The following is a 22524-nucleotide window of genomic DNA, read 5'->3' as shown; positions in this document are numbered from 1 at the left end:
TCTGGTTTTATCCAAAGCTTTCTTTGTTGCAGCCTTTTCTGCCTCCGGCTTTCTTTTCTGAGCCCGTTTAGCAGGCGAGCCGTTACAAGTGACGCTGGCAGTGCTACTCCTGGCTGCATTTTCTCTCCTGCTGACCGTCTGGAGCGTGCTGAATATTTCCGGCAACGGTGACACGTGATGAGTGCACGCAGGGAGGAGGGGGGGACAGAGGGGGGCGTGGGCAGGACGAGACATGAAGGCACCTGATTGGTTCTTTCCACTCGGACCGAGAGGCAGGGATTGGTCAGAGTTTTTACAGGCCTGCAGCCGCCACAGAGGTCTGATTTTTTTCGTTCCTGTTTCTGAACACATTACGTATTGACTGCTGTCAGGATGGAAGGACCATTTCACCCAGTATAACAAAGTGTTTCTGAACAGGATTACCAACTATAGCTTTAAAGTCTGCAGTGTAGCTGGTGAAGAGGAAGGGAGACAGCACAGTTCCCTGGGGGGCGCTGATGTTGCTGATCAGACAGTCAGACACACGGTTCTGTAATCTCACAAAGCGTCAGATACTCATCGACCCATGTGACGAGCGGAGAATCCACCCGCATGTTCTCCAGTTTGGCCTTCAGCAGCCTGGGCTAGATGGTGTTGAAGGCACTGGAGAAGTCGAAGAACATGACTTGGACAGTGGTGTTGGGTCTATCCAGGGAGGAGTAGGCTTCCTGCAGCAGATAGATGGTCGCATCGTCGACCCCAACATGGGGCTGATATGTGAACTGTAGGGGGTCTTGTGATGGGCACACTGGGGGTCTGAGGTGTGCTAGAACCAGCCTCTCCATGACCTTCATGATGAGAGGAGTCAAACCTGTTGAAAAACTGGTTGAACTCGTTTGCTCGTCGTTCATGTCCCTCAGCTGGTCCTCCACCTTTCCTCTGGAAGCCGGTTATCTCTCTGATCCCAATCCATACGTCCCTGGTGTTGTTGTTCTCCAGTTTGTGTTCCAGTTTTCTCCTGTAGTTGTCCTTACTCTCCCTGATGCTGTGTTTAAGTTCTGACCTAAAGGCCCTCTTCTTCTCATTGAGTAGGGCCTTTAGGTCACTGGTAATCCAGGGTTTGTTGTTGGGGTAGCAGCGGACCTCTTTAGTGGGGATGGAGTTGTCCATGCAGAACCCAATGTATTCAGAGATGCCGTCTGTAACGCTTTTTACTCTCTGTGTCTCTGACACTACCTCTGATACTACCTGATACTACCTCTGACACTACCTCTGATACTTGAATTGGCGCAGGATCCTTGCACTCAAAGGGCAGTGTCAATGGGGCTAGTAAGGCCATCATGTCCTCGCCGTGTGGTTTGTACAGGACACCCTGCCTCGGAAGACCATTTCCTCACAGTCCTCACTGTCACTGGTTGCTGCTGAACCACAGGCTTGTATGATGAAATAAATGAAATATTTATTGAAACAAATCAGTAATTAAAAAAAACATGATTAGAAAAAGTCTTGTGAGAACTGAGTATGAAAGTTTAACTGCAGAGGTGATTTCTCACTTCAGCCACCTGGGGAGGCGTTCAGGTACTGAAGACTTATGATTTTGTTTTTCTGGATGGTTGACGTGTTGATGGGAGACGGAGCCTGCTGACACCTGAACACATCACCTGTTCACTGCAGCCTCCAGCCTCTTCAGCTCTGCTTCATAAATCCAAGCTATTATTATTATTATTATTATTATTATTATTATCATCATCATCAGTTCTGTATCAAACTTTATTGATAAAACAGAAATAAACAAAGTCTGAAGTGCGTGTTGTTGAACCTGCACATCAATAAAAAATAATAATTCACCATCAATAAAACACCACATCAGTTTAAAAAACAGTAAAAATGTTTTATTGAGACAGTCGACCTTCGTTCATCATATTCAATATGAATAAAACCTTCACAAAACGTCGGTACAATCTCCACTAATACCTACATAAGGCAGCTATGAATCATGGGATTCATCTGGCGGTTTAACCCAGGTGCATCATGGGAAACTAAACCTCTATTATTCTTACACAGTTTCAGAGCTGCAGAAAGAAAAACGATAAAGACGTCGATATTTTCAGTTTTTATGTATAAGTTTGATGATTAAAGTTTAAACTCTGTCCACATAGATCAAAGCTGCAGCTTACTGGTTCTTACTGGTTCTGGTTCGGGTGCTCAGCAGCTGGATGTGTAGAACTGGAACACTGTGAGCTTTAACTTTAATCATAAATTAAAAACAAAAGAAGCAGCGGCGCTGAAATGTTTTCACAGACCGAGTCGTCACTTCATTGGTTTGTTTTAGTGTTTCCTTCTTGTCATGCGACCTCACAAAGGCTCCGCCCTTTGACACAACCACAGTGGGCGGGGTCTCAGTGACATCAGAGGAGGTCAATGAAAAATAAATAACGATGTAATATAAATAAAGACGAGTGAGAGCAGCTGATTGGTCAGTTCTCCTGAACCTGCTGCAGGTTCCTTCAAACACAGAACAACAAAAACATTCTTCATCGTAGAACCTCAGACAATCAGTCTGATCGCAAGTCTAAACTGGAGAACCAGAACAACTTCAGTGAATCTAGAAGAGCTGAAAAACAGTGGAACTGTCTGCAGAACTCTAAAGAACTCTTGAGAACTTCACAATGATTCACATTAAATCTAGAGCAAGCTCTGAACAACAGAACTCAAGGACAACATCAGTGAGATGTGGAACAGCTGATAGAACCCGTCTGTCCGTCCGTCTGAGGACTCGTTCTCAGACAGGAAGTGGCTGTGTGAACGGGGTCACAGGTTGGATCCCTCAGCAGAACATCTGGATCACAGTCTCTGCACACCCGTCTGCCGCTGGCCCCGCCTTCAGACGACAGATACTTCCTGCGTGCTGATTGACCGCCCGTCTGAGGAACAGGAAGTGGACTTTTGGAAGTGGAACAGGTTGATGAGGTGCTGGAAGCGAAGGCTCACCTGGAGGAAACAAAGAATCAACTTTATTGACTGAGCATCACCACCTGCACACTGAGGCTCCACCCCCTCTCACCTGTTGGGCGGTCTTGTTCCCCAGCTGGGCGGAGATGTGTCGGAACGTTTTCCGATTGGCTCCTCTCTGCTGACAGGCCGTCAGGATGGCGCGGTCCGCCTCACTGAAACAGGAAGTGGTCAGAGGTTAGTCTGAAGCTGCCGGCGGCTAATGCTAATTAGCATCAGTGTGTTCAAATCACACTTTATTCAGGCTGTAAACGTTCACAGACAGATGTGTCAGCTGATCAGATCAATACGATCAATATCAGAACCAACAGCTGAACACAGTTAATGTTGATCATTAACTGCAGAGATCCATTTTAACGGATCAAATATTGATTATTGATAACTGTGTGATACACAGACACCTGCTGCCATTTTACACCATTAACACTTTCCAATAAATCGATCAATAATCCTGATGCAGTGTGTCTCGTGTGTTTTGGTTCTGACCGGGTCCAGACGACCACTTTCTCTCCATTCGATGTCACCGAGATGTTTTTGGCGCAGACGGCTCGTCCTGACTCCTCCCCCTCCTCTCTGCCACTTCCTACCTCGCTCTCGTCTCTCTTCCTGTTTCCGTCAGGAGGATTCTGGGACACGTAGTCCGCCACAGTGGTGTCAGAGTTGGTTGCTATGGGTGACAGCTGAGCGTGAAGCTGCTGGAAAAACTCCCAGAATTCCTCCTGCAGGGCTGGGTGGCGTTTGAGGAGAGATGAGATCTGAAATAAATAATTAATAATTAATGAGCTGATGACACATCAGTCTGTTATTTAAAAAAACAAACATTTATAATGAGCTGCAGATAGACTTTATTTACACTTGATATATTTTAGGCTCGTCCACAAAATTCAAAGCTTCATTAAAACTGCACAAATTAAATTAACTAATTAAATATGAATAATTAATAAATACTCTGATTACACCATTTTGTGATTTAATAAACATTCATTAAAAGACAATCAGTAATGAATGAGGGGTCAAAGGTCATCGTCTACCTTGTCCTTGAGCTCAGGAGGGGGGGCGGAGCTTCCCTGCAGCACTGACACCACCTGCTGGTAAAGGGTGGAGCCTTTTCCCAGACTCCTCCCAAGTCGGCGTAAAAACCGCCGGCTGCGTTCAAACAGCTGCTGCTCCTCCAGCTGACAGGAAAACCACAGAAGAAGAGTTAAAGCAGGTGTAGTCTGTACCTGAGTGATGTCAGAGTGATGTCACCCACCAGTCCACAGCGGCGGGCCTGACGCCGGGTCAGGAAGGCGGCGAAGTCTCTGAGCAGCTGAGGCCACGGCCGCAGCAGGTTGCTCAGTCTGTCGTACAGGAGCTCCGCCCCCGAGGACTGATCCAGCACCTGCAGCAGCTGCTCAGAGAGGCCCGGACACACCTGAACTGTATCACACACCTGCACACACAGGAAGCGCACACGCACACACACACACACACACACACACACACACACACACACACACACACACACACACACCAGCTCTGTGACCAATCAGGACGCAGCAGGTCACCTGATCAGACCTGCAGAGTCGTCAATGTTTAGTTACACCAAGAAACAGAAAGAAACAGGCTCCAGGTGTTCTGTGTTCCAGATGTTCTATGTGTTCCAGGTGTTCTATGTGTTCTAGATGTTCTATGTGTTCCAGATGTTCTATGTGTTCTAGATGTTCTATGTGCTCTAGAGTTTCTATATGCTCTAGATGTTCTATGTGTTCCAGATGTTCTATGTGTTCTAGATGTTCTATGTGCTCTAGAGTTTCTATGTGCTCTAGATGTTCTATGTGCTCTAGATGTTCTATGTGTTCCAGATGTTCTATATGTTCTATGTGCTCTAGAGTTTCTATATGCTCTAGATGTTCTATGTGTTCCAGGTGTTCTATGTGTTCTAGATGTTCCATGTGCTCTAGAGGGTCTATGTGCTCTAGATGTTATGTGTTCCAGATGTTCTATGTGTTCTATGTGCTCTAGAGTTTCTATGTGCTCTAGATGTTCTATGTGTTCCATGTGCTCTACAGGGTCTATGTGCTCTAGATGTTCTATGTGTTCTAGATATTCTATGTGCTCCAGATGTTCTATGTGTTCCAGATATTCTATTTGTTCTAGATGCTATATGTGTTCTAGAGGTTCTATGTGCTCTAGATGTTCTATGTGTTCCAGGTGTTCTATGTGTTCCAGATGTTCTATGTGCTCTAGATGCTATATGTGTCCTAGAGGTTCTATGTGCTCTAGATGTTCTGTGTTCTAGCTGTTCTATGTGCTCTAGATGTTCTATGTGTTCCAGATGTTCTATGTGTTCTAGATGTTTTATGTGTTCTAGAGGTTCTATGCACTCTAGATGTTCCATGTGTTCTATGTTTTCTAGAGGTTCTATGTGCTCTACATGATTTATTTGTTCCAGAGGTTCTATGTGTTCTAGATGTTCTGTGTTCCAGGTGTTGTAGATGTTCTATGTGCTCTAGATGTTCTGTGTTGTAGATGTTCTGTGTTCTACGTGTTCTAGATGTTCTGTGTTGTAGATGTTCTGTGTTCTAGATGTCCTGTGTTCTAGATGTTCTATGTGTTCTATATGTTCTATGTGTTCTAGATGTTCTTTGTGTTCCAGGTGTTCTATGTGCTCTAGATGTTCTATGTGTTCTAGAGGTTCTATGTGTTCCAGGTGCTCTATGTGCTCTAGATGTTCTATGTGTTCTAGAGGTTCTATGTGTTCCAGGTGCTCTATGTGCTCTAGATGTTCTATGTGCTCTAGATGTTCTGTGCCCTAGATGTTCTACGTGTTCCAGATGTTCTATGTGCTCTAGATGTTCTCTGTGTTCTGTGGGTTCTTCAGATGTTCCTCTGTGTGTTGAGACGTCTCACTCTGAGCAGATAATCCTGAGCAAACATCTCCTCATCAGACTGTCGCTGATCCTCCTCCTCCTCGGTGGCCTGTGGTGATGAAGGCTCCTCCTGAACAAACAAACAAACAGTGTGATGACTCCGACATGTTGTCGTCATTATAAAGTATTTGTTCTGAAACATTCAGACTGTTTCTGTGTCAGACCTGCAGCTGAACAACTGACTCTTCTTCATCATCATCATCATCGTCATCATCATCATCATCATCATCATCTGCTCTGGATGCTATCACTTCCTGCTCTGACTCCGCCTCTTGTGGGTCAGCTGGGTCGTTGTTGTGGGCAACACTTCCTGTTGAGCTGGGTGAAGATTCAGACAGAGCCAGGCGGACCTCACTCTCCTCCTCCCCCTCTTCCTCCTCTTCCTCCTCCTTTCCCTCTTCCTCCTCCTCACTCATACTGATGACATCATCGCTCTCCTGCACCTCCACCTGAGAGGGGGTGGAGCTTTCATGAAGAGGAGGAGTAACAGCCTCTTTATCACTCCTCCTCCTCAGGCTGGTGAGGGTCTGATAGTGGCGTCTGATTCGTTCTCTGGTTGTCATGGAGACAGAGGAGGTGGTGATGATGTCAGAGGGAGAGTCTGTCCGGGACAGGAGGAGGCGGCGGAGGACGACCCGAGGAGGACTGAGAGCTCGAGGGCAGGAGGAGGAGTCAGGGAGGGGGGAGGGGTCAGGGGGGGGAGGGGGGAGGGGCTGCTGCAGCAGGTGGAAGCCGATGCGTCTGAAGTCGATGTTCAGGGGGAGGCGGGGAGGGTACCTGGTCCCAGGGGGGAAGCTGTAGGTGTCAGAGGCGGAGCGGAGGAAAGTCAGGTGACTCTGACGGGCTCCACCTGACCTGCAGGGGGGCGGGGCCTCTGGGGCCGAGCCTGACGGGCTGTTGTAGTGTTTGATGGTCGGGTAGATGACAGGAAGACTCCTCTGTGGGAGGAAACACAGAGTCCAGGTGAAACTGAGACATTAACACATGATCATGGCTCAGGTGTGTCTCATCACCTACCACCAGCCACAGAGGCATCACATGCTCCTCTCTCTCCACCGGGGGGCGCCGCTCTGCTGGGTCGACATGACGACACGCCACCAACATCGGCCACAGTACCCGCTGATACCTGTAGGCCTGCAGAGGACACAGAGTCAGAGGCCATCGAGTCAACACAGAGGACACAGAGTCAGAGGACATCAAGCCGACACAGAGTCAGAGGACATCGAGTCAACACAGAGGACACAGAGTCAGAGGACATCAAGCCGACACAGAGTCAGAGGACATCAAGCCGACACAGAGTCAGAGGACATCGAGCCAACACAGATACATGTAGACCTACAGAGTCACACACACACACACACACAGACACACACACGTTACCTTGACGATGTTGTCGGGGTAACCAGGTCTGCAGCATTGCAGGATTCTTCGTCGGACCTGGACCAGAGTCTTCCTCAGCAGGAACTGAGACACCAACTTAGTCGGGTCACATGAGCCCTCCATGTTCCTGAGACCGAGGACCAGGAGGCTGGACACACACACACACATACACATCAAGAAACACACACACACACACACACACACACACACACACACACACACACACACACACACACACACACAGGCACAATATATCTGCACTCTTGTCACACACAATAAACTGTGTGTGTGTGTGTGTGTGTGTGTGTGTGTGTGTGTGTGTGTGTGTGTGTGTGTGTGTGTGTGCGCGTGTGTACCAGTCCTCAGCAGCAGTGAAGGCAGCCGTCCTGCGGGGGCAGTACAGAGCCGGGTCGAGGCTGGCACAGGGCAGCAGCTCCGGGTAGAGGAAGACTTGACGGGTGGCAAAGAGCCAGGCCAGTTCAGCTGGCATGACGGGGTAACAACGCACTGAACACACACACAGACACACACACAGACACACACACACTTATATAAGTCTATGTTTGATTATTTTATATTATTTTTTAACGAGCTGGGACATCACACGTTCCAGCTATCAGAGCTGGGATGTCTGACAGCTGCAGTAAATGTGACACAATAACAGTGAAGTTCAGTGAAGACGTGTGATTGGCTGATTGTCCTCAGGTGTACTCACTGTGTCCTCTGGCGTCAGGTGGGTGGAGCTGTGGTTGATAGCTGATGGGAGTCTGTCGCAACTCCTCCAGCAGCTGCAGCGCCCCCTGCAGGTTGGAGGCTCTGAAGGTGCTGCAGGAACCAGGACGAGCTGAGGACATGAGCAGCTCTCCTCTCTGAGCCAACACGTCCAACTCGAACTGACACAGAGACAGCCGGGAGTCAACATCCAACATTAAAGACATTTACACTGCTGGGTGTGTTTCCTCAGAAGCTTCTTAGACAGAAGTCACGTGAGTCATGAAGATAACAGAGTGTGACGGACAGTTTGACTGTGAGGTCACTGACACATTGTGAACACACTCATGTTGGCCTGATGCTGACGGCTTCATTCTTCTACAGACACAATCAACATTTACGTCAGAATGAGACGATAAAGTTTAATCAAATATCAAATATAAAATTGTGAGGAAAATATTTGTAGTACTCAGGATCTGTAAAGTCCTGACGGCCATGACGGCCGTGTGTGTGTGTGTGTGTGTGTGTGTGTGTGTGCATATATTACCAGGAACTGTCTGGTGGTCTCAGCCTCACTGTGAAGTTTGGCCACAGGTGAACTCAACAGGTGAATCTGAGTCAACAGCTGGACGTGCTGACAGACAGACAGACAGGTAGGTAAAGACAGACAGTCAGACAGACAGGTAGGTAAAGACAGACATTAACATTCATTTTCATTTTCAGTGTTTTAAGATCAAAAGAATCAAAAGTTTTGTTCATGAGCATTAACTCCGTTTCCACGGCAACACGTTAGGGTGGGACCAGTAACTAAAACAGTCATCACAACCCCATCAGGCTCTCATGTATATACACACACACACACACACATATATATATATATATATAGATATAGATATAGAGATAGATAGATCTATCTATCTATCTCTATATCTATATCTATATCTATATATATATATATATATATATATCTATATATATATATATATATATGTACCTGCTGTATATGTACCTGTGTGTATATGTACCTGCTGTAGCTGCTGCCTCAGTCGGCTCCTCTGTCGTCCGTCCAGTTTCAGTGTGTGCGGCTCTGGACTTTGTGTGTTACACAGTGTGTGTGTGTGTCGTTTCCTCCTCATATACTCCAGCTGCTGCTTCACCGTACGCAGCTCTGTGATTGGTCCATCCTCCACCTCGTCATCGGTCGGTCCTCTGTGATGAGAGCAGAGCGTCAGCAGGACAGAGTGTGTGTGTGTGTGTGTGTGTGTGTGTGTGTGTGTGTGTGTGTTGTAAGGTGTCATGTACGTGTCATGCTGCTCCTCAGGTGTGTGTGTCTGAACAGTGTGAGGCTCCTCCTGAGGCTCCTCCTCCTCCTCGTGACCTTCATCCTCCACTTCCTGTCCCGCCAGGTCTTCTTTCAGCTGAAACACACACACACACACACACACACACACACACACACACACACACACACACACACACACACACACACACACAACTACAGCTGAGAATATCTCTCTGTGTGAGAAGGTCACTATGTGAACAACATGAGGCAAGGAGAGCTGTGATTGGTCAGTTCTGCTGGAGGTGGAGACATGTTTTCTGTTGGTCAGAATGAAAACTGAAGAGTGCGATGAAGATGAAGAGTGCGATGAAGATGAAGAGTGTGATGAAGAGTGTGATGAAGATGAAGAGTGTGATGAAGATGAAGAGTGTGATGAAGATGAGTGAACACACTCACTGTTTCAAACAGCTCCTCCATCAGCTCGTTCACCTCCTTCTCTGCAGGACACACACACACAACAACATCATCATCAACATAAACAACAACAACATAAATAACAACATCAACATAAACAACAACAACAACATAAACATCTTAAACAACATCATCAACATAAACAACAACAACATAAATAACAACATAAACAACAACATAAATGACATCATCAACATAAACAACAACATAAATAACAACAACATCAACATAAACAACATCAGCATAAACAACATCAACAACTACATAAATGACATCATCAACATAAACAACAACAAAAAACAACATCAACATAAACAACATAAACAACATCGACATCAACAACATAAACAACAAAAACATAAATATCAACAACATAAACAACAACATAAAATCAACATCAACATAAACAACAACATACACAACATAAACAAAATCAACAACATCATCAATAAAAGCGTGTGTGTGTTTGTGTACTGACTGGTGATGCGGACAGCCTTGTCGTCACGGTAATCCTCCTGGTCGGGTTCGTCGATGTCAGCCAGGAAGTTGTATTCAGGGTCATCTTCATCATCACACTCCTCTGGTAGAGAGACACAGGGAGAGAAAGAGAGAGGGAGGAGGGGGAGAGAGAGGGGGAGGGGGAGAGAGGGAGGGAGGGAGAGAGAGGGAGACAGAGAGGGAGAGAGAGAGGGAGAGAGAGAGGGAGAGAGAGAGGGAGAGAGTGTGTCAGCAGCTGTCCAGGTAAATTATTCTGGAGTATTCTGAATAAAAGGAAACTGGATTTCCTTGACGAACACTCCATCTTGAGTAAAAGTCATATTGGCTTCCTCCCAAAACACCGCACCACCAACCATGTATATACCCTTCACACTTTAATTAACAAACATGTTCACCAAACAAAAAGTGGTAAGATATTCACTTGTTTCATTGACTTCAAGAAAGCTTTGGACTCTGTTTGGCATGAAGGGCTCTACTACAGGCTCCTGCACTGTGGTATAGGGGGCAACATGTACCATCTGGTTACATCAGTGTGTTTAGAAAATATGTGTGCTGTTAAAACTGGAGACAAACAGACTGAACTCTTCACCCAGAGAAGAGGAGTACGCCAGGGCTGCAATATAAGTCCGACTTTATTTAACGTGGATATAAATGAACTTGCTGGTGAGCTGGATCAATGTGCTGCTCCTGGCCTCTCCCTCCTAGATAGAGAGGTGAAGTCTCTGTTTTATGCTGATGACCTTGTTCTACTGTCTCCTACTGAACAAGGACTACAGCAGCAGCTGGACATAGTAGGAAAGTACTGTCAGAACTGGGCCCTGGCAGCAAACATGAAGAAAACTAATGTCATGATCTTTCAAAAACGCCCCAGATGTGAGGAGAACAAACACCAATTTACCATAAATGATCACATCATTGAACGCAGCATGAGTTACAGCTACCTTGGTAAAACCATTACAGCATCAGGAGTTTCAACATGGCAGTGAACGCACTAAAAGAAACAGCTGGAAGAGCCCTACATGCAATTAAGAGAACATTTTATCATTTCCAAATTCCAGTCAGAATCTGGCTTCACATATTTGATAGTGTCATCCAGCCCACTGCGCTGTACGGTAGTGAAGTCTGGGTCCACTCAGTCATCAGAGCTGAACCCGCTGGGACAAACATCCAGCAGAGTCTTTACATGCAGAGTTCAGCAGACACATTTTACACACACACAGAAACACACCAACAAATGCATGTAGAGCAGAATGAGGCAGATCCCCACTGATAATTAACATTCAACAGAGAACGCTCAACTTTTAACCAGCTGAAATCAGCCAGAGACGCCCTCCACTCCAAAGCCCTCCAAACTCAAGAGCTGAGCCCAGAAAAGAGCCCCCTATGTCAGCTGGTACTGAGGCTGACCGCCCCCTCTCAGACAGTCTGACCAGCCTCACAACAACACTGCTCTCCAAACACCAATCAGAGTAAAGCACATTATAACACAATGTAAAGAAACCTGCCTGGAACATTGGAAAGAAGAAACTAAAAGCCAAAGTAGATCAGAACGTTATCTCGCCCTAAAAAGAGACGATGAAGAGCAGAACATCTCTCTGCTGTCAGAGATAGGAAGCAGAGACAGATGCTCACCAAGTACAGGCTCAGTGACCACAAACTGACCATCCAAACAGGAAGACACAAACAATCACGGCAACCAAAAGACAACACAACATGTGGTCACTGCTGGACAGGTGAGGCTGAGACAGAGATGCACTTTCTCCTACAATGTAAAGCATTCAACGAAAGCAGGAACATTTATTTTAACTCTTTAAGTTCAACTCTGTAAGCTCAGAGGTCAAAGAGCTGAATGACCTCTCAACATTAAAATACTCCTGGGAGAAGGAGACAGGGCAACCTGCTGCCCAATATGTGTCACCATGCACACCCTGAGACACACACACACACACACACACACACACACACACACACACACGCACCTTCGTTGTCCATGTCTGAGGTCATCAGGCCTCTCAGCCAATCAGTCCACTCTCTGTCTTCGTGGGCGGAGCTGGAGTCATACATGTCAGGTGTGATGTCAGGAGCTCGGAGCTCCGCCTCCAGCCTGCCCAGCGGAACATCACGTAGAGGACGCTTGGACCGAGTCCGGTACGCCATCAGGCCGACCTCATCCTCCGACTCAGACAGAGGCTGCATGACACAATCAATAATCAATACAGTGTATCTACCTGACAGACATTTTCTAATCAATAAACTGGTTCTAAAGCCATACCAACTGGTCTTAAACATCTCCCAACTGGTCTTAAACATCTCCCAACTGGTCCTAAAGATCTACCCACTGGTCCTAAAGATCTACCAACTGGTCCTAAAGATCTACCAACTGGTCCTAAAGATCTCCCAACTGGTCCTAAAGATCTACCCACTGGTCCTAAAGATCTACCCACTGGTCCTAAAGATCTACCAACTGGTCCTAAAGATCTACCAACTGGTCCTAAAGATCTACCAACTGGTCCTAAAGATCTACCAACTGGTCCTAAAGATCTACCCACTGGTCCTAAAGATCTACCCACTGGTCCTAAAGATCTACCCACTGGTCCTAAAGATCTACCAACTGGTCCTAAAGGATAGCATGTTTGTTTTGGTGTTTTTCACCTGGTAGGGCTCCATACACACAGCCAGCTCCTCCTCCACAGCATGAAGCTTCTCTAGGAAGGTGCTGTCCGTAAATGCTTTAGGGGGCGGGGCTTTGGGAGGAGGGGGAGGGCCCATTGAACCAGGCCCTGCCCTCAGGCGTCTGGAGCGGCTCCGAGAAGTCTGAACAGAAGACACAAACCATAAGTGACTGCAGACTGGCCTCAGTGCTGCCTGAAATCCTCTCTTGCACCTCACAGGTGTTTGACCATATGTCACCGCACAGTTACCTGCCAGGGGCTGCAGCTGTCATCCTCCACCCTGTTCAGTCGACTGCCTCTGGGAGACGAGGCTGTGCTCTCCATGTCGCTCTCCTGGAACGTCTACACACACACACACACACAGATATCAATAATCAATACATATAAGCAGAGACGTCAATCAGCCAATCGGAGCCTCACGTCTTCAGCTGTCTCGTCCTCGTCTTCTTCATCAGGATGGTACTCTTCATCAGAGGAGTCTTCCTCAGCCAGAGGGATGTCCACAAACTGAGGAGCCTGAAAGTTATTCAAATATTCACAAAAATGTTCTTTTCAAACGGCTCTAAAAGGTTTAAATGTTTGTTTTTGACAGGTGTCTGGACTTTAACCTTGACCTTGTTGACATCACTGGTTTTCTTGATGGGAGAAATGTTCCAGGCTGGAATCACCTGACAGGAAACAGTCAGTGGACAGGTGAGGACAGGTGGAACAACGACAAACAGAAAACTTATGCAGATAAATATTAAGGGTGTCACGATTTCGATTTTAAATCGAAATCGACCGAAATTAAGTCACAATCTCGAACTTCGAATAAAAAAAAAAAATGGTATCATCGATGCTGCCCCGCCCCCACGTCACGTCCCGTCGGCTTGCCAAGGGGAAAAAAAGTGTTGAAGTGCTGCGAGTCAACCTCCTTTAACTTAGCTACTAGCCATGCTAGTAGCTATTAGCTACAGCCAGTCAAAGATAGCATGGTGTTACACCATTCCTGTTCGGCTCCCGGACCGTGGTCGGGCAGCACAGGGGAGGTGATTTCCTCCAGGGCCGAAGTTTCTGTTTACCTTCGGGGTGAACCCGCTTTCACGTGTTAAGCTGGTGGGGAAATAACACCAGGGAGCTTTGCTGTATGTTGAGGAGCCGTCGCCTTTATTCAGCCAAGCTGCAGCCTGTACTGTTCACTTTGCTGCTGCTGCTGCTGCTTTCCTTCTCCTTCCTCTCCCATTCATTCACTGTCCGCAGTACGCACGCTCCCTCTCTCGCTCGCCCACTCACACCTGACGCACCTTTTGTCCAACTGTTGGGAAATAGTTTGTTAAGACACTTCATTGTTCAGAGAAGACTGTGGACATGGCTGTTTTATTTTTTTGTTTGTTTTGTTGTGAACTTGAATCATCTTCTGTGAAGAAGACTGCAGTTACAGAAGAGAAACTAGATGGCAGGTTATTTTGTTTAAGTTTCCAATTGACTGAAGATATAAGTTATTGTTACATTATGTTGTTAATAAATGTTTTAAATTTGACAATGTAGTGTGGTACATTGCAAAAAAATAAAAAAAATAAATGTAAAAGTCGAGAATTGAATCAAACCGTGATCTTAGAATCGAAAATTTAATCGAATCGAGGATTTGGAGAATCGTGACACCCCTAATAAATATAGAATGTTAATATACAGACAGACAGACAGACAGACAGACAGACAGGTCTCACCACTCCCCTCTCCACGACCTCTTTAAACTTGGATCGAGTCATTTTGGGTTCCTGAAGAACAGAAAACAACAGCATAACATCAGAGTTCTGCAGGTTCAGTAACATATTTAATGAGATCCTGCAGGTCTGATTGGACGACAGACTCACAAATGGAGGGACGGCCTCTGTCTCGTTGATGGCAGCCTTCATCATGGCCACTACGTGTTCGTTGGTGATCACTTCCTGTAGGTCAAGGGTGAACAACAATCTGTCATCATTGTCATCACTGACATCATCATCATCATCATCATAACAGACAACATCATCACTGACATCAACATCATCACTGACATCATCATCATCATCATCATCATCATCATCATCGACATCATCACCGACATCATCATCGACATCATCACCATCATCATTACTGACATCTTCATCACTGACATCATCATCACTGACATCATCATCACTGACATCATCATCATCATCATCATCACTGACATCATCATCATCATCATCACTGACATCATCATCATCGACATCATCACCGACATCATCACCACCATCATCACCGACATCACTGACATCGTCATCATCAACATCATCATCATCACCGACATCACTGACATCGTCATCATCAACATCGTCATCATCATCACCATCACTGACATCATCATCATCACCATCCTCATCATCATCACCATCACTGACATCATCATCATCAACATCATCATCATCACCGACATCACTGACATCGTCATCATCAACATCGTCATCATCATCACCATCACCATCACTGACATCATCATCACTGACATCATCATCATCATCACCATCCTCATCATCATCACCATCACTGACATTATCATCATCAACATCCTCATCATCACCATCATCATCATCAACATCACCATCATCACCGACATTATCATCATCCATATCCTCATCACCATCATCATCATCACCACCACCACCACCATCATCACTGACATCACTGACATTATCATCATCAACATCGTCATCATCATCACCATCACTGACATCATCATCATCACCATCCTCATCATCATCACTGACATCATCATCATCAACATCATCACCATCACCGACATCACTGACATCGTCATCATCATCACCATCACTGACATCATCATCATCACTGACATCATCATCATCACCATCCTCATCATCATCACCATCACTGACATCATCATCATCACCATCATCACTGACATTATCATCATCAACATCCTCATCATCACCATCATCATCACTGACATCATCATCATCAACATCACCATCATCACCGACATCATCATCATCACCACCATCATCACTGACATCACTGACATTATCATCAACATCCTCATCACCATCACTGACATCATCATCATCACCATCACTGACATTATCATCATCAACATCCTCATCATCACCATCACCATCACTGACATCATCATCATCACCGACATCATCACCACCACCATCACTGACATCATCACCATCATCATCACTGACATCATCACCACCATCATCACTGACATCATCATCATCACCATCATCATCACCATCACTGACATCATCACCATCATCATCACCACCACCACCATCACTGACATCATCACCATCATCACTGACATCATCACCATCTTCATCACTGACATCATCAACATTACCACCATCATCATCATCACCACCATCATCATCATCACTGACATCATCATCATCACCATCACCACCATCATCATCATCACTGACATCATCATCATCATCACCATCATCATCATCACTGACATTATCATCAACATCCTCATCACCATCATCACCATCACTGACATCAACATCCTCATCACCATCATCACCATCACTGACATCATCATCACTGACATCATCATCATCACTGACATCATCATCACCATCGTCACTGACATCTTCATCATCATCGACATCATCATCGACATCATCATCACCATCGTCATCATCATCATCAACATTGTCATCGTCATCGACATCATCATCATCATCATCATCATCACTGACATCATCATCACCATTACCATCATTACCATCGTCACTGACATCTTCATCATCACCGACATCATCATCGACATCATCATCACCATCATCATCATCATCATCACCATCGTCATAGACATCATCATCATCATCACCATCATCATCATCACCATCGTCATCATCACTAGGGATGCACGATATATCGGCATTAATATCGGTATCGGCCGATGTTTGTCATTTTCTAACATATCGGCATCGGTCCGATAAGTTAAACTAGGCCGATATTAACAACCGATGTTTATATCCGTCTAGTTGCTGTTTGTGTATGTGTGTCGGGAGAGGGAGGGGGAGGGGGAGGGGGATTTGGCCATGCGGTATTTGTTTGGGCATGTGACAGTGTCAGTGATGCAAACGCAGCACAGGATTGTGGGGTGTTAAACAGAAGAGGAGAAAAAATGTCAGCGGTGTGGTCGTTTTTCACGGTGTCGAAAGAGGATACTCGAAAAGCAGTATGCAACACTTGCAAAGTTGAAGTAATGCGAGGAGGATGCCGCGTCAAGTCATTCAACACCACAAATTTGATATGTCATTTGAAAAACCGCCATCCAGAAGTTCACAAACAATGGCAGAAAGCTAACGCTGCTAACGTTAGCCAGCAGGCAAAAACAAAAGCAGCAGTAGCCGCAGTTGGGAGCCCAATACAGCAAGTACTCGACCAAACCAAGAAATTTGCCAAGGATGGAGGATTTCGGCGGTTGATAGAGCATATTGAAACCCGCTACAGCCTTCCAAGTCGGCACTACTTTTCCGACGTTTCCCTCCCTGCTTTGCACGAAGTCGTGGCAACGCATATCCACAAATTGTTGGAAAACGTGACTGACATTAGCTTCACTACGGATATATGGAGTTCGGACGTAAGTCAGATGAGTATGTTGAGTCTTACTGCTCAGTGGATTGATGACAACTTTGAAATGAAGAGAGCTGTTTTGCATGCACAAGAGTTGCGTGGTTGCCATGAATACTGGTAAGTTTGATAAGGTAACTTTGTCAGGACATTATTTTGCTTTATGATCCTTTTTGTAATTCATGATCCAAACTTTCTCACAGGAGTTTTGTGAGTTAAGGGAGTTAAACTGTACTTTAATTTAGTTACACACTTGCTACAAGTTGTAAGGGTGGCTAAAAAGTAACACTGTTGGTTACTTGTGTTTTATAGCCCTGTAACCTTCTTATTTGGAAGTAAAACACGTTTTGAAAATAAAGGAAGACATTCAAAAATTCAGTTTGCATGATTTTCAGTCTGTACAAAATTTTATCATCTCAGAAACTTACTTTTTTTTAACATATATCGATATCGGTAAATATCGGTTATCGGCCATAACAGCAATATTAATATTGGATATCGGTATCGGCCAAAATTTTCATATCGGTGCATCGCTAATCATCACCATCATCATCACCGTCATCATCATCGTCATCATCACCGTTATCATCATCACCACCATCTTCATCACCATCATCATCTTCTTCATCACTGACATTATCATCACTGACATCATCATAATCATGATCAATAACACTCTGATTAAATGACCTGATTGATTGAACTCACATGGATGATGTTCCTGACGTTCACTGTGGTCAGGTTGTGCTGTTTGGACTTGGTCTCCAGTGATTGGTCCAGCTGTCTGTCAATCTCCACCCCTGCCTCCTCCTCATCGCTGTCTGAGGCTCCGCCCTCCTCCTCTGTCAGCTTCCTGTTCCTCTTTCTCACTGCTCTCCTCCTCGCTGCCTTCACCTCCACCTGACTGTCCTCTGACAGACATACAGACATGTGAGAGACAGACGAACAGACAGGTGAGAGACACAGACATGTGAGAGACAGACGTACAGACAGGTGAGAGACACAGACATGTGAGAGACAGACAGACAGACAGGTGAGAGACACAGACATGTGAGAGACAGACAGACAGACAGGTGAGAGACACAGACATGTGAGAGACAGACGAACAGACAGGTGAGAGACACAGACATGTGAGAGACAGACAGACAGACAGGTGAGAGACACAGACATGTGAGAGACAGACAGACAGACAGGTGAGAGACAGACATGTGAGAGACAGACGAACAGACAGGTGAGAGACACAGACATGTGAGAGACAGACAGACAGACAGGTGAGAGACACAGACATGTGAGAGACAGACGAACAGACAGGTGAGAGACACAGACAGGTGAGAGACAGACGAACAGACAGGTGAGAGACACAGACATGTGAGAGACACAGACATGTGAGAGACAGACAGACAGACAGGTGAGAGACACAGACATGTGAGAGACAGACGAACAGACAGGTGAGAGACAGACAGACAGACAGGTGAGAGACACAGACATGTGAGAGACAGACAGACAGACAGGTGAGAGACACAGACATGTGAGAGACAGACGAACAGACAGGTGAGAGACACAGACATGTGAGAGACAGACAGACAGACAGGTGAGAGACACAGACATGTGAGAGACAGACGAACAGACAGGTGAGAGACAGACAGATTAATTTATCCTGTTTGTGTCAGTTGAGTGTTGAAGAGTATCTAGCTAACGTACAGATGTTAGTGTGTGTGTGTGTGTGTGTTACCCATGGTGATGATGAGGCTGGAGTCGGTGGTGTCTTCCTCCACCAGCAGGTAACCCTCCTCCTCCTCCTCCTCCTCCTCCTCCTCAGCTCCGCCCCCTGCAGGAGCAGCTGGAGGCGGCAGCAGCACTGCATCATGGGAGAGCAGCTGAGCGGAGCGTGGAGGTCTGTGGGTGGTGGCGTCGATGGTTACAGCAGGCGCAGATGGGCTGAGTTTGAGGCGTTTGCGGACCGGGTTCATTCTGGAGAAACATGACCTCTGACCTCTGAAACAGTGACATCATCAGAAACAGCTGGTCAGAGATCACAGCAGCTAATCATCACGTCATTAATGAACCAATCATCAATCAGCAGCAGCTTCTCCTTCTTCTACACGTTTATTACATGGCGCACAGTACTGAACCAGGCTGCGGAGACACACACACACACACACACACACACACACACACACACACGTGTGATGTTTATATCTGTATGATGAGGTCATAGTTTCACTCCATCTTTAACTCCAACAGTAAAATGTTTGTTTGTAATCTTGAAACTGTTCAAAGTTTAATAATTGATTTTTATCATAAATAATAAAAACAATCAGTTTGTAAAGTGAACAGTCACAATAATAAAGTCATAACAATACAGATGCAGACAGTAACGTTACCTCCACATGGTAATGTAAAGTAACTAACGTTACATTCTGCTTCAGTAATATTTCACATTTAAAGTCTGACTGAACGGAAACAACGCGGGACGTCTCTGTTTATGTGTTAGCTTCTGTTAGCTCGCAGTTAGCTTCTGTTAGCTCGCAGTTAGCTTCTGTTAGCTCGCAGTTAGCTTCTGTTAGCTCCTGGCCGTCAGTGACCGAGTATTCAGCCGGTAAACGGACCTCCTGGTCGGTATCAGGCTGCTGTCTGCTCTCCTACAGCTAGCATGCTAACAATCGAGCTAACCGCTAACGTTAGCCCGGCAGCAGCCGCAGTCCCGCTGGGTTAGTCCGGGCTCTGACTGTCGGTATCGGCCCGGTACCGGACTCCTTGATTGGGTTTAACAGTAAAACGCAGCACACTCTCACTTACCCGCCACAACCATCAGATGCAGCTGTGAAAACTACATTTCCGGCTGTACGTCACGGCGTATCTGTGACGTTGGCGCCACGGTTCTTCTTCTGTGTTTCCGGCGGACTGGATGACGCGGCACGCTGCTGCCCCTCACAGGTCGGCACGATATTACAGTGCGGAGAGATATTACGTCCACAGACGTGACGCTCCTGCGGATTGATCTCACGGTGACACGTTACTGGTTTCACTGACTCCGCCCCTCAGGTCACCTGTGAGCACCTGTCAACATGAACACACTGTCACCTGCTGAACCCAGCAGTTAGGGGCAGTGTGTCACCACAGGACCTGCTAACTGCTGCCAACTATTCTCTTTATACACCAGTGACTGTAGCTACTCTTAGCTTGTTAGCTCAGTTAGCCGTGCAGCTAGCAGCCAACAACCAGGGGAGTGTTTGTGGTACCACAGGAGCGTCGGACCACTGGGAGAAAGTTTTTCAGACCTGTGCTAGCTGGTTAGCATTGCTAACTTAAGTAGACAGCGCTCACATTGACACTTTTAAGTTAATTTAGGAACGTTTTATTTTGAAAAGCTTAACAGTAAAACTGTATACTTTGTGTAACAAATACTTTGTGTATTTACAAAAAGCTTTTTGATTAAAATCCATTTTGGACTCTCAGCTGCTCAACTTCACTTTGTGCATCGTTTCCACATCAACAGTTCGCCACACACACAGAATTATTTAAAATCATTTATTAAAATATTAAATAAAACTTGTGATGTTCTGGTCCACCTGACAGGTGTGTCAGTGATGTCAGCAGGGGCGTGTCCTCCTGTTGGCAGGACTCCGAGCCTTCAGAGCAGCTACAGGCCTCTTCAGCTCCTTCATCACCTGCAGACCCAGAGCCCTAACAGGCTGCAGGCAGGCCCCCGGGGACCTGCTGGGACCAGGAGGAGGGTCCACCGGGTCCTGATCCTCCTGCAGGTCGCTGTCCATCACGGTCACCTTCACTGGTTTGTTCTGGTGAAACAGGGACTCCCGGCGGCAGGTGCAGGGGCTGGCAGCCAGCACAGCTCTGAAGCCGTAGGGCGTGGTCAACTTCCCCACGTGTGGCAACGACATGGCCGCCCGCGTCGCCAGGTCCGTGTCTGCATCCGCAGGCTCTGCTGCAGTGGCGGCGAGTTGGGGACGTCTGATACGGGGTGACGGCAGGCGGACCAGGTAGCGGCGGGAGGCTGCGGGGGTGAGCGAGGCTACAGGGGGGCTCCGTCCAGGACTGTCGTCATCGTGGTCAGACAGAAGTCTGGTCCGGTCCGGGGAGCTCCGCTGAGGCCGTGGAGACAGGAAGAGCAGCGGACTGTGAGAAGGGATGAAGAAGTCCGGGATCCGCGCCGGAGTCAGAACCAGAGACCGCAGAGATGATTTAACAGTGGACATGATGACAGAGGCTACAGGTGAGCGGGGCGGGGTTAGAGACAGAGACTACAGGTGAGCGGGGCGGGGTTAGAGACAGAGGCTACAGGTGAGCGGGGCGGGGTTAGAGACAGAGGCTACAGGTGAGCGGGGCGGGGTTAGAGACAGAGGCTACAGGTGAGCGGGGCGGGGTTAGAGACAGAGGCTACAGGTGAGCGGGGCGGGGTTAGAGACAGAGCCTACAGGTGAGCGGGGCGGGGTTAGAGACAGAGCCTACAGGTGAGCGGGGCGGGGTTAGAGACAGAGACTACAGGTGAGCGGGGCGGGGTTAGAGACAGAGACTACAGGTGAGCGGGGCGGGGTTAGAGACAGAGGCTACAGGTGAGCGGGGCGGGGTTAGAGACAGAGGCTACAGGTGAGCGGGGCGGGGTTAGAGACAGAGGCTACAGGTGAGCGGGGCGGGGTTAGAGACAGAGGCTACAGGTGAGCGGGGCGGGGTTAGAGACAGAGGCTACAGGTGAGCGGGGCGGGGTTAGAGACAGAGGCTACAGGTGAGCGGGGCGGGGTTAGAGACAGAGACTACAGGTGAGCGGGGCGGGGTTAGAGACAGAGGCTACAGGTGAGCGGGGCGGGGTTAGAGACAGAGGCTACAGGTGAGCGGGGCGGGGTTAGAGACAGAGGCTACAGGTGAGCGGGGCAGGGTTAGAGACAGAGACTACAGGTGAGCGGGGCGGGGTTAGAGACAACCTACAGGTGAGCGGGGCGGGGTTAGAGACAGAGACTACAGGTGAGCGGGGCGG

The 22524-nt window shown here is 47.0% G+C and overlaps 1 protein-coding gene across 3 annotated transcripts; it reads right to left on the bottom strand.

Annotated features, from left to right (window-relative positions):
- Positions 1-1849: 1849 nt before the first annotated feature.
- On the bottom strand, positions 1850-20834 carry gon4la (gon-4 like a). 3 transcript variants are annotated; one of them, XM_073482064.1, is made up of 26 exons: positions 20331-20834; positions 19264-19526; positions 18240-18442; positions 14774-14848; positions 14627-14677; positions 13529-13588; positions 13341-13436; positions 13170-13262; positions 12901-13062; positions 12228-12438; positions 10229-10330; positions 9733-9773; positions 9297-9412; positions 9020-9203; positions 8542-8628; positions 7999-8176; positions 7640-7790; positions 7284-7431; positions 6921-7037; positions 6068-6841; positions 5884-5973; positions 4244-4423; positions 4023-4166; positions 3478-3746; positions 3044-3146; positions 1850-2970 (listed from the first exon to the last, which is right to left on the bottom strand). In XM_073482064.1, exons 2-26 carry the CDS (start codon positions 19499-19501, stop codon positions 2863-2865), a joined length of 3981 nt encoding a protein of 1326 aa, XP_073338165.1. In that variant the 5' UTR covers positions 19502-19526; positions 20331-20834; the 3' UTR covers positions 1850-2862. The 3 variants fall into 3 exon arrangements, with proteins under 3 accessions (XP_073338165.1, XP_073338163.1, XP_073338164.1); XM_073482062.1 differs by lacking the exon at positions 20331-20834 and adding an exon at positions 19916-19974; XM_073482063.1 differs by lacking the exon at positions 20331-20834 and adding an exon at positions 19916-19973 and having other exon boundaries at positions 13535-13588.
- Positions 20835-22524: the final 1690 nt, after the last annotated feature.

Source organism: Pagrus major, chromosome 15, assembly GCF_040436345.1.
Source record: "Pagrus major chromosome 15, Pma_NU_1.0".
Lineage (NCBI taxonomy): Eukaryota > Metazoa > Chordata > Actinopteri > Spariformes > Sparidae > Pagrus > Pagrus major.
Note: the sequence above shows the minus strand (reverse complement) of the source record. Positions and strands in the feature narration are given on the sequence as shown.